Below are 15,962 nucleotides of genomic sequence, written 5' to 3' on the forward strand. Positions count from 1 at the left end.
TGCATTGTAATGTACAGTATATTCATGGATGGCCAAAAGTATGTGGACAGACAAAATTGGAGGCAGAAACCAAAAATGTGTGTTTCCTAAATTTTGGACTTCTTATTTTGGTCCTGTTGTTCAAATATCTGTTCTACATGTGTGTATTGTGTATTTTTTATTGTCTGAATCTCTTATATTGAGTGAGTAGCAACACTCAGCATCACTGACTTTAAAATGGACAACATTCCACTCCAAATGTACAAAAATAAAGCCCTTACTAGATGTTGAACCATCTTGAGCTGGTGATGTTTCAGTCAATACGTTCTGCTCATTAGTGATCATGGGGTGGAGCTGAGGTATAATGAGTAGTAATGAGTCACTTTCAGCTGTTTATCTAGTATCAATTAACCCATTTCAGTCAAAACCATCCATGACCAGTATGTGTCACATGCATTAATGACTTTTCTGGATCATTGTTCCCCAGGCTCTTCTTCTGCCCTCTAACGCTGCCACCCCACCCTGATCGCCTCTGAGGTGTCACGTGTTTGCAGTTTTCGTGATCGTGATGAAAACCTCTCAGGATCAACAAAAGCAGAAGCAGTTTTCCAGGAGCTGTTAAGGAAACAGAAATAGCCAAAAGCAAAAGGAGAGAGGGAAACGTTGCGGTGGTGTCTGTGTAAGAATTTCAATTGTCTAAATTCTGGAGTGAGCGTCAGCACAAGTCAACAACTGTAAGAAAAACACATCCATCAAGATGAAGTAGTCAGTTTGGACATAAAGGATCATCTGTGGTGGTGACACCTTATTCTACATAACCTTATTCTACCTCTATTACCACATGAATTAAGATTTTTCCTAAGGTGTTAATACATGCTTAATATTTACTAATAAAGGGCTAGTATGCTACTTATATACATGTTAGTAAGCACATATAGTTAATGGTGAACATGTGTTCCCTTGTATGTGTTAGGTTCACTTTGTTGTCAGGGATACAAGGTTACGGAACAATGGAAAACGGACATAGACTGGTGGTTTTAAAAAGGGAAGAGTGAGCTGAGTGTCAGACATTCAGTCTGTACAACAGTGTCATGACTCATCGTTCGGTTTTTAATTACAGAAGTTTTAATAAGCGAAGTCATGTGAGATATAATAACACAGTCACTGCGGTGGGTAATTCCCACATGTCTTAATTAACCTTCTCTCACTAATTCAGTGCAGAACAGTGTCACTAAGATCTAAATGGAGAGCAGGGTCTCGCTGACTGACTCTCTGTCTGACAGTGGTCAGAGGGAGAGGAGGCTTGTCTTCCAATCAGAAGGTCAGGGGTTTGAACCCCGTCTCCTCTCATGTATGTGTGATAGAAAAACCTCTGCATATACACATGCATATCTTTCACATGCACCAATTATGTCAACTATAAAACAGGATGGCGATGGAATGACTGTATTTTCTGTTTTCAAAGTTAAAAAATAAACTACAACTTAAAAAAAAATAAAATAAAAACCACAAGCATGTACGCATAAGCACATGTTTGTGCAGCTATACCTTTAGGACACTGCATTGACTTCAATTCATTTGGACAGCCCAAACCAGGGGTGTTAAACTCGCCCAAGTCAGCGGCCACATACAGAGCAGTGTGATCTCAAGTGGGTCGGACGTGTAAAATAACAGCATACACTCTTAGAAATAAAAGCACTAAGTAGAACCATAAAAGGTTTTTGGCCTGTCCTCATAGGAGAACCCTTTTGGAGGGTTCCACGAAGAACCTTTTAAAACCCTTTATTCAGGAAAGGGGTTTTAAAGGGTTTTCTGGATCAAAATGGTTCTTACTGGAACCATTAGTGTTACCAAGAACCTTTTTAGAAGCAAATGGTTCCAGGTAGAACCTCAGCCCTTTTAGAAGGACCCTTTTGGAACCCTTATTTCTAAGTGTGCCAACCTATAAACAACAACAACTCCAATGTTTTCCCTTTGTTTTACATTTAATGAATCTTTTCACGCAAAACATATTATGACAAACCTGACAATGTTATGCTTAAGTTTACCATCGACACGTCACAGTGGATCTACAAAGGTATCTGGAACTAAAGATTCTAGTATTTCACACAATGATTAGAACATGTCAAGAACTAGAAATGATCTTACTACACATCTTTGTAGTATTACTGAAACTAAAGTGGGAGCTAATAAAAATGCGACTCAAGGGGAAAAATTAGGATATAACTGTTTGTATAACTACATAATTGTAGTTGATTATATTAACACCTTTACTTCTATGGATAGGGGATGAACAGGCGGTCAGTATTTATGCCAGAAAAGGTTCTAAAGAGGTGACAAATGCAAGAGTACGCACACAAACACACACACTGTATGTATGTATATATTCAGCCTCATCATATATGTGCATGTTCAATGTAATGTGTTTTCCTAAAGATCAAAGAGTCACTTCAAGCTGTGAAAATAAACACGAGATCTGAAATTCAAATTGATGACGCAAAGTGTCGTCACTGCCACGAAAACGTCATCGTTCAGTTGAGCAAAATGAGAAAGAGTTGGTTAAAAATCACTGGGAAAGATTAAGAGATTTAAAGCAACCGTATATGTAAAACCATAAGTGTTAGAAGTTGCCACAGAAGGACAACAAAGAAAGCTTTTGCATGTACACCACCGTGCTGCCTCATTATGCTGCTGCTGATTGCCACCATTGATTCAGGACTGATGTTATTAGGCTGCAACAGTCTGCAGTAATTTACTGTGTCTTTCTATCGCAGCAGCATCTGTTGAAGCTGCAAAGCATCAACACACAGCACCAGAGCAGAGCAGGGATTTCACGGTGACATTTATTCAACAACAGGTGCAACACGATATTGGACAAAAGATCTTAAGACAACAAAGACCTCACGGGACCTGGTTTGTGTTCATGAAAACAAAACAACAGGAACATTTTTCGACCTAAAAATCTCAGATATTCACACTTCTGTGTCAGAAGAAATCAATGAGACATTATAATAGTGAAGATATTCAGTCTGTGCAACATTTTCCAAACCGTTTGGGTCTTTTCTTCCATGTGACCTCCCTTGTCACTTTGAGTTGCCACACTGTGGCTGTGAAAGCCTGGAAAGGTTCAGGCATTATTGTCTGATATAAATATAAATATAAATATGAGTGACAAGCAACAACTTTGTTTCTACTGCTGACGATGTCAGACGTTACAGATTGAAAAGGATCTAAATGTCAGCGAAGCTCAGGTACATCTAAAGGTGCAGTGTATAACATTTTCCAAGATTTAATGGTGAAGTTGAATACTGCAGTCAAATATCCTTCACCTCGTCCTTCCCTTCCAACCGACTCCTGATATCAATAGAAAAGGTGAATTTTGTGGTAATGAAAACACTAGAATTCAGACAATTAGGCGTTTATACACTATTTTATCTTCAATTTCAACACAATTTCTCCTAAATTTTACACATTGAACCTTTAAGATACTTTGAGAATCTTTGCTCTTGTGTCTTGTGCAGAGAGGCACTGATACTGGATCAGATTCAACAGCTGACTTTTGCAAAAATGGTGAATGGTCGCCTGAACACTTTTTAAAACTGTTAATATATACTGATATATAAGTAGTCTAACAGTCGTATACATTATTGTTGAATATTTTATGTTTGATTAATTTATTACATATATATCTTATATTTTAAGTATTTTTTGTAAGTTAATAAGTCTAACTGGATTGATTTATGTGGATTTATAGTTCCACAACTTTGGTCTGTAAATGGGATGAAATGTAATAACTCATTTCATGGTATGTTGTTATCTCCAATCATACATTTGACTGCGATTCTTTAACTTTTTTAAAGCACAAAATTACATTTATGTTATGAAACAGCTGCAAAGTGGAAAAACATGGAATTCTGTTCTGTTCGTTAAAGCTCTAGTGCGTAACTTTTGATGATGTTTATAACCTCCGCCAAGGAGGTTATGTTTTTCGCTGGAGTTTTTGTTTGTCCGTCTGTTTGTTATTTAGCAACATAACTCGAAAAGTCACGGATGGATTTGGATGACATTTTCAGGAAATGTCTGCAATGGGTCCAGGAAAAAGTGATTGTTTTTTGGCCGTGATCCGTAGATGATATCACTAGCTACAACACTCGCTGTCTGACCCAGGCAGGGTGTATTTTGTTAGGCACTGAGCTGCCTTGGCGGAGGTCTGTGCTCTCCGAGTGCTTTTCTACTTGATAATGTTATTATTCTGCCCGTTTGGTTTTCATGAACAGGCAGTGACATCATTCATACTTAAAAATAGGCTCCGTGAAGCAATACTATCAGACCTTACTAAGGGATTGTTTGTATGTGTCCACAAGCAGTGCACAAAGGGGTGGGGGGCAAGAAGCATTTATCTCATCCAATTGCAGAAAAATTCACCTCTTCACCAGCTTTTTTGTGTGCTTCTTACTCCAACCTGCTTGCTGCCCGGTGACACAAGATCTAACCACCGCTAAAGAAACACAGAGAGAGTTTGAACTAGCACTGATTTGTTTATACTTTAAAGTTACTCACTGCACTTTTAATCTGATTGATTTCAGCCACAAATCTTAAAAACTTTAACCCACTGAACAAATGCTGATTATGATATAGTTCATTAGTTTGAGCTGTTAAAGAGGTAAAGTGTGTGTTGTCTTGTTTATGTGTATTAGTGCACAAGACCACTTCCGCACGTGTCTGTGAGAACACAAACACACACACGGATGTAGCAGAGATGAGGGAAATTCTTATCATTGTGGCAAAAACCGTCACCGGATTTATTCCCCACACTGCAATTACAGACGAGAGAACAGCGTGCATTATTTAGGGACAACTATATAAGCCGTGTAGGCAGACAGAAGCAGAAAAGTCCCGAACCCGCAACCCTTAATTACCTCTCAGTGACGCACAGAGCTCCTCTGAGGGATGCTGGGCTGACAGAGTGAACTTGTCCAAGTATATGTTATTTACCGATCCAGTGAACTCGGAGCTGCGCCTTTGTCCTGGGGGTTCAAAAGGAAAGGGTGTAGTGAGATACTTTTCCTCATGGATAGTTTATTATTCATTGCAATGTCTTTTTTTTTTTGCTCCCCTTCTTTTATATGCTCATTTTTTCTGGTCAGTAAAAATGGAATATTAATAAAGATAAACCAACGCTGATTCATCTTCACTTTGACAGACAGTTTGAGATGGACTTGTGCTGCCCACGCTTCAAACTCTGTGTCCTCAACACCCCAGACATCCTTTAAAAGGCCCAGCATTATGTTTTAATGGCAGGGATTTTGCATTAATCATCTCCATCACCACAGGTTTGGAAAAAAAGCTTCCTTCCTTCCCATTTGTTAATGGTGCAAATTGTGCAAAATAAACCAGGAAACTTTCATGGTGAATGGAAAGGGAACATCAGTTGTATATTTTCTGACTAATTAAACCCGATGCACTGTAACAGGGGCAGTCACGGCTGCTCTAAAGTTCTAACATTCTAACATTTCAGAATGACCTTGAGCTGGAGTTTGTCAGGTCTATAATCAGGGATTTGTTCTTACTGAGACGCTGCCTCTCACATTCCGGCCATCAGTCAGCAATCAGACATATACTGTAATTAAATGACCACTGTGTGAACAGAGGATCAACCTCCTGCTGCGGTAAATACACACCTCAGAGTAGGAACATCTTCATCTACGTCACAAAAAAAAACATGGGATCTCTGATGATCAATACCAGGGATGCAATACATCATTCATTACTGAACTGAACTCCGATTCAACACTTAATGTCCATCCATCCATTAGGTCATTGTGGCTAGAAATTAAGGTGGTAAGGTAGCAATTAATATATTTTCCCCAAAAGCATTGTCCCCATTCCTCCTGTAAGAACCCAGTGTAGTTCCTATGCCTGATGGGATGTGCACTTTGCACGTGGATATCATGTTATTGAGACTTGAGATTTAACTAAATAAGTGCAGCTATTTCCAGTGGATTGATAGTCACAGTAGTAAAAAAGCAAAGAGTTGTGGTGGAGAGCAACAGCTCAACACACTTACTGTCAGCTCGTCACACAGTGGCACAGCACGTCTACTACTGCTACTGATATACCTCATCACTAACAACAAAGGGGGGGTTGTTAATTTTAATCTGATTCAAATTAAGTTCTTAAAATAGTAAAAGGTGCCATATGTAAGAATGTGGTCAAAAACAGTTACTACACTCAAATTCAAAATACTGAGGTATTTTAGGTTTCGTCTTCTCCGCCATTGTAGCTCAGACGTAACTGGCAACCCGTGGTTGCTCGGCAGCTGAGACTCTACTGACTGCAATGATTGATAGACGCCGATAGGTGGCACCACATGCCAAAACATGATTTCAAAACATTAACATGATTTGCAGTCTGCAAATTATTATTTTTTTATTGGGAATATTTTGGCTGTACTGTTGTTGTTGGGGAGTTCAGTTTGTTATATGAACATTATTCCTGAGTCTCTGTGACATATTAGGAGGATTTTATGGCCAGTTGCTTTAGATTTATTACACAATGCACCTTTAAGAATTGATGTTGTAATTGATTTATCACGCTACACCAAGCAGGCAGCGACTCATCAGCAGTAGCTGCGCTGCCTGTAGCGGGGAGGTGGGAGTGAAGAGGCTGTGTCCTCACGGTGGGTGAGATATTTTCAACGCAGAACATGGTGTTATACTGAAACGACGAAGACGGTGTCCATTCACCAATAGCCGAGCACATATTTATTTAACATTAGCATGCTACTATTTTGCGGCTAACTTTGCGAACCCGTTTCCAAAGGTAAGCAGGCGAGGCTATGATTATAGAATTAGCCTAGCTAGCTGTTTTGTGACCGTCAGCCACGCTGGAATCTCTTTACAAGGCGTATTTGATTTGCGGTGTGCATGTACCTCCTACATGCAATGCACTCGTTCATTTAAAGTACATGGCAAGAATTTGCCGATGCAATACATACTGCACCGCAAAATACAATATATTGTGATATATTGGGATACTATAAGCACGGTAATATTTTGAGGACACCTCATAGTAAACTCTCATTATAGAAAATATCAATGTATAAACAGTATACAGTCTTGTATCTGTAATCAAATGGCTGAGGACCTAATGCAAATGAGTGTTGAGATGTTTAAATACACAGAAAAACAGATTAAACACAATATTATGCCATATTAAATATACTTAGATACATTATATTATTGATATATCATGGTTGAGAAAGAGGAGGATCCCATCCCATAGCATCCACACAGACACACGGTCACATATAGATGACTCACTCAGTGATGAAATCACATGTGACAGCAGCTGGTGGGGTCAGAATTCAGAGTGCCAGTTCATGTTTTCAAAACATGATTTGATATCGTATTGTGGCTGACTCTGTACAGTTAATGATGCTCATTAATCACAGGCCGGTTTGTGAGACTCGAGATGCGGCAATTAGCCATGAGTCACAGCTGAAATTACCGCTCAACCCCGATGCTTCTTTGTGAGTAAAGCTGACTACGCTGCATCAAGACCAATCGAAAAAAACCAACACTGGAAACGCATCCTGACGTACATGTCAGTGAGAACGGCTCTGACATCATCCCTCGATATCGCTTTCCTTATTTTCTTCCTCCTCAAAAACCACTGTGAGTTTATTTCTGGAAAGAAAGCTCCTGCTAACAAGACAGCTCAGTGTCAGTTGTATCAGCGTGTGTAATTAAGGCTGGGCTCTGCAGATACACTCATCACTAAATGGAGAATCCCCCTCTTATCAGTCTGCTTTCTCGCTTCGATGCACTCCTCTATGGACTTCTCTCGACAGTAAATCTCCCAATTTCCTCCTCCAAAAAAGATCTTAAAGCTTAAAAACTATAGACTGACAAGTTATAAATCTGTGGTGAACTGTTGCAACATATAGCAGATAAGAGAATAGAAAACATTTAAAATGAGTCTATATGCTGGACTCTTCCTGTTCATTCTATTAGCTTTTTCTGAAGAAATGACAGATGTGACAAATGACACTTTGATTTAAACTTACTATTTTTAGTTTTTCTTTCTGTTGAATGACGTTTTTTTTTTTTCTACAGACATCTGTCCTGGGAGGTGATGGGGGGAAATGTCAAGCCCAAAGCAAGCCAGGCTATTTTTAGGTCCAAGAGACTTTTTGAGGTATGAGGCAGCATTAACAGTTTATGATGGTGGAAAAATGGAACAGATGCCACGAGAAAAGATACAAGCTATTAGACTTGGTGTCAATTAATAACAATAAATAGTAATAAAGTTACAGGACGGAAACACATAGTGTAGTCATGAGACATATTGACCAGATAGAGACGACAGAGGACATCGTTTTCTTACATAATCTTAAAATCAACCAATGCAGACACGGGCTAAACCACAGCTAACCTCAGGGGTAATCAGTGGAAAACAACATAAAAAATGCAGATGATTCCATTCAGGAGCCATGAAGAGATCACTGAAGGGTTTGTTGAGCATTAACATGGTGTCAATCATGTGCTACGGTCGCCGGAAATCAACCCAACTGAACACAATGGCTGCCACTACTGCGATAACCCTATTTTTAACCTGTGTATCTTGTTTATTTTCATATATATTTAAATTGTCTTCTCTTTATATATTTATTTATTGTATAAGGTTATAACCTTAACGTTGCTGTACACTATACTGAGCATATTTGAATGACAAAGTCTGTCTAAGTCAATGAGAGACAGTGCTGTAACCATCATTATAAATAAAATACCATATCAGGAAATGTTTGTCAATAAAAATTGTGTGTTTTTTTTCCTCCTCATAATAGAAGTGAGGAATCTTTACCAGCGTGCGTCGAGGTTGTTCTACAGGCCGGGTTAGTCACTCTGTGATTCGAGTCATTTGCCACAGGAGGAATGAGGTGGGTTCAATGGGTAAGTACGTTATTGATCCCAGAGGGGAAATTACTTACAAGTGCAGGAACACACATACAATACACACACCACGTAACAACACAACAGTGCCACAGAGAAACAAGAAACTGTCCAACAACATTTAGAGTGACTGATGACATAGATGTGTCAGACACAAACATTTATAAATGTCAAAAAAAACCACTGGAAATAGCATTTTAATTTGTCGGTTATCAGAAGAATATAAACAGACGCTCAGCGGCACCCTAACCCCAGATGGTTTTCCATGTTGTGCACTCAGATATAGTCTTCAGTATACTAAACCTGAGAGTTATTTCTGAAATAGTCAGACCAGGCTGTCTGGCACCAACAGCCACACCACATTCAAGTCACTTAAATCACATTTATTCTCTTTTCTGATGCTCAGTTCAAACTTCAGCAGGTCGTCTTGACCATGTCTATATGGCTTAGTGCAAGGCTATTCAACTAAAGGCCCGGGGGCCAGAACCGGCCCTTCAAGCAATTTGGAGCGACCAGCGGCCCATTAACCCATAAATAACGAACGTATTATTAAAAAGCTTTGCCTATTTGTATGTACCAGAAAATGTTGCACTATGAGCCAACTGCAGCGGTACCTGTGTCTTGTTGGTACTGTATCTTTTATTTTTTGCACTAAGAGCCAACTGTAGCAATTGTGCCGGAATATAATAAATACTGTCACTTATATTTCTGCAAAAAACCTCTTACCTCTAATTTTGTAAGAGCAAATTGTGTTATTCCCAAATGTTGGCAAATTGTATTGTACCTGAAGGTTGGTGGTTTTGTTAATTACCTTTTTTGCACAAAACTAGCAGCCATTACAATAAATATGTGCTAAATAATTTATACAATTTTGTATCTATTTGTATCCATTTACTGTATATTGTACATGCAACCCAAAATATTAGTACAGGGGTTGACCGGCCAACTGGCTGGACAGCCTTCCAAAAAGCTGGCCCTCCGGAAATTTTAGTTGAACAGCCCTGGTTTGGTGCATTAAGTTGATGCCATGTGATTGGTTGATTTGTATTAACATGTGGATAATGGAGCAGTGAGAAAAGCAACAATATGAAATGTCAAAAAATAACCTGTGACAGTAAAGTGATTGTGTGTGAAACTTTAAATCTGTTTTGCATTTTGTGCCGAGTTGAGTAGGGCGACAGAATTATTGAGTGGCTGTGAATAAACCATCTCAGTCAATATTGTTTCTATTGTTTTCTGTTGCCACCAAGAAGCCAAAACGTCAATGAATGCCGTTTTAAAGCAAATTGGAGAAACATCTGAACCCCACTTTTGTGAAAAATGTTTGCAAATCTGAGGCCACTGTTTTGAGTCATACAACTTTGATATTATGATTTCATGATTGATCAATCATGAAATCACCTCATGCTGTCAAAAACAACCAGAGGAGCACAAAGTGAAAAGTGGCTCCAAATGAACCATACGCTTTTGCTTTGAAGTGGCGCCTCTGGATGAAACAGAACGGCTGGTTATTGTGAATGAAATGTTAAAATTGCTGTCTTAGTCATTAAAAGTAAGGAAAGAGAGACGTGAGTCATGCAGCCTTAAGCACAATCAAAGCTTCCTGCTCTGCTCTGCTCCTCCATCTCTGTCTCTTTCTCTGCTGAATGGACCCAGAACAGGCGGCTCAGAAACAGGGCGATCAATGTGGTGGGTGTGGTGGTGGTGGTGGGGGGGATAAGTCAAGCACAGGATTGAGGACAATACACGAGCCACAACAGCACTGCTGCTTTGTCTGTGCAGATTATGTGTAGACCCTCCAGCCTTGCTTTGGATATATAATGATACCAAACTGTGGCTGTGCAGAAAAAAACAAAAACAAAGCAGTTTTTGTTCCTTTTCACAAACTCTCTGATTAAGTACTTTTTACTTTAATGTTCAGGTTAATGGGGATGCTGCCAGTTTTGTTGTGCAGAGACAAACAAATAAAGTTTAAGTATGATCGTATAGCATCAATCAATTTGAGTTTTACAGTGTCAACTAAACATAGTTTAAAGTGTTTGTTGTTTTCTGCCTATGAAGACGTTAAACCCACCATTAACAGGCGTCTTCAAATTTCATATCGACTGAAATTTTCCAATTATACTCAACAAAATTATAAACGCACAAACTTGAAATGGTGAACAAAAATAGAATGTCACAACATTTGCTCAGATTCTTGATTCATTTGTTTATGGAATGATTTGTTTTGCTCAAACCCAGTAGTCTAGTGTCACTTGGCCACTCCTATTGACTACAATCTCAGATAAGAGAGTATTTCAACTCACAAGAGTCATGGAGCATGGCAGAGTGGTGGTCAATATGCGTGACCAGTACACAGACACTCTTTATGGTCTGGTCAATAAAAGGGCACACCAAAATGTGGACTTTTGTCACTTATCAATATGCCACAGATGTCACAAATCATGAGGGAGCATGCCATTGGCATGATGAGTGCTGGGTTGAGCGTGAATGAATGACCCATATTCACCAGACATGTCACCTATCGAACACCTTTGGGATGTTCTGGATAGACGTGTCCACCAGCGGGTTCCAGTTCCCCAGAACGGCCGCCAACTTCAAGTGGCTCTGCAGGAGGAATGGGACAACATCCCCCAGGCCACGATCGACAACCTGGTGATGTCCATGTATCACCGGTGTACCGCTCTGCGTGAGGGTAATGTGATTGAAGTTTGTGAACTTGGATCATCGACCCCCATTGTGTTCTTCCTGCCATTACTCCAGGACTTTTGTTTTGAAATTGATCCTAATGCTCGCAAATTAAAGCCACTTTATTGATAAAGTTGTACTGTTATTTTTGGATAGTTACTCTGTTTTGTCACATAACAATAACTACAAGTTTTTCTTTGTGCGTTTATATTTTTGTTGAGAGTAAATTTTCGACCATGTCACTCAGAACTGTACATAAGCTACACAATCTGATAAGCTCACTCTGTATTATAAGTGATGTTCTACCTATTCTTCCCAAATAAAATACATTGTGACCATATTCCTTATTGTTTGTTTCAAACAGTGACTTGATCTCATCGGCTAGTGTTACAGGACACCAGGCTCCAGATTAACTTCCATACACAAACTCTTGACTTTTACAAAAGAGAAAAAGTAACAAGGACAGCTTATCCTCTCAGTGCTGTTTGGTTTTGGATTTACAGGATGAGCTGATGGAGTCACTGAGTGGATGATGGAGAGGCTGCAAATACCACTCTGGGTATTAATAGAAAAATGACATTTACTGAAGTTGGAATACAAATAATGTAATACACTCTGCAGAAGAACAGTATCATTCGTTCTTTGAGGTTGTATTATAACAGTGTGGTTTTCTGATCCACAATCAACTGTCTTCATGCTCATCAACACTTCACAGATCATCACTTCATAATCTGGCGAGTAACGAGTAATCCGTTACGCCAACAGTAACTGTATGGCTGTTGTTGGTTTTTTTGAGGCATAGTTTGCCCAGCAACTTTTACGGTATGACTCACCCAAAGCAGCTGTTACGCATGACAAAGAAGGGGCGATGGGGCGAGGGGGGGGGGGGGGGATCAAAGGATAAGGTGGAGCGAGCAAATGGCAGGCGTGAGATAAAAAGGTGTTTGGCGCGGAGGAGCCACAATTTCGCAAAGTAAGATATTGCCACATGCTGCTGCTGCCGTGCGTCAGGACCATGCAGAGTTCCAGGCTGCTGCGCGGTGCGCTCCTGTGCGCGCTGCTGCTGCTCTCCAGCGCCTTTGGAGTCGAAGTGATGGACACCGAGGAGTCCGAGGAGGAGCTGAGCCCCAGAGCGCTGCGGGACTTTTACCCCAAAGGTCCGAACCTGACCAGCGAGAAGCAACTGGTAAGATTTGATATGGTCACTATTATTATTTTTTTTAATCGAACAATTGTTTACGTTTGTTTTTGCATGTTAGTTGTCTTAGTTAAAGTCAAAAAAACAAAGTGAATCTTCAGTTTATGCTCTCAATAAATGTCATAAATGTGTGCCATTTTGTCATGTTCGATTTATTGGCGTTTAATTTCATTTGATTTGCATATTTACTTATTTATTTTATTCCATACAAACTGGTTTTGTTATGGTCTGTGATATTGCATACTTTGCTGAGGTGCGTGTGCGCTCTTAAAAACACCAAATATTAATACAAAATCATTTAACGCAAATTATTGTTGTTGTTTTTGCTGAAAAATATATATATATTTTTTTAAATGTATTCCATGTCCCTAACCAACGATATAACGATTTTCTCTTATTGCATCATTATACGTATTTCTAAATGTTTTATACATCTGTATAATGTGAATTGAAAGACAACGAACACTGCTGTTTTCGTGCGTGTGCAGCTTGGAGCCTTACAGGAAGTTCTTGAAAAGCTGCAGACTAAGCGACTGCCTCTGTGGGAAAAGAAATTTGGACAAGTCCCAACGGTAAATATTTACTGTATTTATGTATTGATGAATGCATGAATATATGTGTGGCAGCAATAAGTGGATGGAGACAATCTAACCTCTCTCTCTCTCTGTCTCAGTGTGATGTCGGGGAACAGTGCGCCGTGAGAAAAGGAGCGCGGATCGGAAAGATGTGCGACTGTCCCCGGGGCGCGTTCTGCAACTTTTTCCTGCTGAAGTGCTTATGAGCCTCGTCAGATGTGAATGGAAACGAAAGAAAAAGGACAAGAACTGCCACTCGGTTTACTTTGTTATTAATGTCATATTTTTGTATGCAGAGCTGAGCATGTGGGGGCACAGTATCCCTCCTTTACAGAAAAAAAGGAGTATTTCTATGATGTAGATATTCAAATATCACAGAAAAACTACATGTCTGTAAGGATATTGTGATGGAATCACAGTTACTGTAAATACTCAGAACCACTTTGTGTGTGTGTGTGTGTGTGTAGTACACCCACAGGATCAATGTTGTGACACAGGAGACATAAGAAATAATAAAGTCACATGAGGACCACATTCACACCAAAGTCTTAAAGTGCAACCTTGGATTGATATGAAATCTGTCACATGAACCTGCACTATGTTGTCTCACATTGATGTTTTGTGTGTGACTCATAGCAACAACGTCAATAAACTGTGGATCATCTTGTTTTTGTAAAGCAGTGGAGTGGCTGCATATTCTTTTTAAATCTGCTGAGTCATGTAAACACCACTATATAAAAAGGCACATGTCTGAGTGAATTGCAACCCCAGTATCATAGCCAAAACTGTATGATGATGATTATATCAGCGCTATCGATAGTGTTTAAAACCATCACATATTGGGGTGGGTGGAGTGGAAGGTGGGGGGGGGGGCTCCATTGATTAAAAAAAAAAACAGGGTGGGGTCTTCAAATGAAACCTGCAAAGGACAGGAACACATGAGAGTTCTATTTCCTGTGCTGCTACAGTCTCTGAGTGCAGATTTAGTGACGTCAAATTAAAAATAGTTGTATGAAAACAATTTGCACGTATGTGCCTATTTCAAGTTTCACTTTGATGTTGGCACTTCACAGTTTTTTCACATTAACCTGTTAAAAAAAGATGGGATACGCAATATTGCGTCATTGTTTTTGACTTTCTTTTTTGTCACTTTGGCTTGTAACCATTGTCTGTTTGCGTCAGTCTATATGATTTATTTATTTATTTTTCTAAATTTAACATAGGGATCTGCAGTGACACCGTAGCTCGTTTGGAGCCAATCACAGTCCAGCGTTAAAACATGAATGAAGTGAGAATGATTGAACCTGCAGGGCACAGACACAGAGAAACTACTTTCAAGTGAAGAAATCCGTGTTGAAAGCAAATGACAAATCATTGGATGTATTCAAATTTGGAGAAGGTTATATGGTATATTGTTATTCAAAAAATATTAAGCAACCAGACACCAATGGCACTTCACATCACCGACCCTGTAAGTAATGGACAACCTGCTCCATCCCCTGAGCCACATCTGTCTTACACTCACGGTATATCTATATTATCATGAAGTGTTTTGCTTTAAATGTCTAGAACTCATGGTGTGGGAGCATTTCTGTTCATAGTAACCTTCAAGAAATAACAATCCAAATAGTTCAAAGTGGTGACCTACGTATTATAATGAGAGAAATGAATAGTGAAGATTTAGTAAAATGTGCAACTTTCACCCCTGTGGATTTGTCCAAATGTGCCATGATGCAGAACACAGCCTGGACCTCAGCACTAAATATTTACTGTGGAACAAGATCATGTCTGGAGGATAAAGCGGTAGATAATGGATGGAAGGAAGATCATGTCGGAACTCCTCTGTAGAAAGAATGATTCCAATATTCTCCTGCTGCCAGAGGAGGTTTATGAATTGGAGATAAATCCAAAGGTTCAGTTGCACAAGCACTGGATGGTTTGGTTCAATAAAGACATCAAAAGGTAATTGACTCATCTCTGTCTGCCTGGTGCGACATACATTAAAGTCAGACAATAATATTTGATCTGGAAACAGCTCTCAGAAATGGGCTGTTCTGTAGTCTGAGTACGTTTCACTGAACATCATGTTTATGTTTGATAGTAGAACAAAAGTAGTTGAACAGGTGTTCGTTAAGAAATGGTGGTTGAGTGGATAAAGCATGTGTCAGGGAAATAAAGCTAATCAACGTCTAGATTCATCGATCTATAAAGCAAGTTGCGTCTGTGTGTGTCTGTCTGTGACAGGCATATCTCGCTGACCGTTAGTCAGATCGCCCTAAGACTTTGGATATGGGTTGAGCATGGCCTGATGGTGTGCATCCTTGATTTTCACTGATTCAACACGCTACACCAGGCAGGCAGCGGCTCATCAGCAGCAGCTGCGCTGTCTGGAGCGGGGAGGTGGGAGTGAACAGGCTGTCCTCACGGTGGGTGAGACATTTTCACACGGTTCACCACAGAACATGGTGTTATACTGAAACGACGAAGATGGTGTCCATTCACCAATAACTTGGCAAACCTGTTTCCTAAGGTAAGCCAGCGCGGCTACGATTAGCATTAGCGTAGGGC

At 39.7% G+C, this 15,962-nt stretch overlaps 1 protein-coding gene across 1 annotated transcript; it reads left to right on the forward strand.

The window, feature by feature from the left end:
- Positions 1 to 12,636: 12,636 nt before the first annotated feature.
- On the forward strand, positions 12,637 to 13,600 carry cart3 (cocaine- and amphetamine-regulated transcript 3; the record flags this gene model as incomplete). Its single annotated transcript, XM_083900953.1, has 3 exons — positions 12,637 to 12,807; positions 13,308 to 13,391; positions 13,493 to 13,600. 3 exons carry the CDS (start codon positions 12,637 to 12,639, stop codon positions 13,598 to 13,600), a joined length of 363 nt encoding a protein of 120 aa, XP_083757079.1.
- Between the last annotated feature and the right edge of the window lie 2,362 nt (positions 13,601 to 15,962).

Source organism: Microchirus variegatus (assembly GCF_963457635.1).
Source record: "Microchirus variegatus genome assembly, chromosome: 14".
NCBI classification, from domain to species: domain Eukaryota; kingdom Metazoa; phylum Chordata; class Actinopteri; order Pleuronectiformes; family Soleidae; genus Microchirus; species Microchirus variegatus.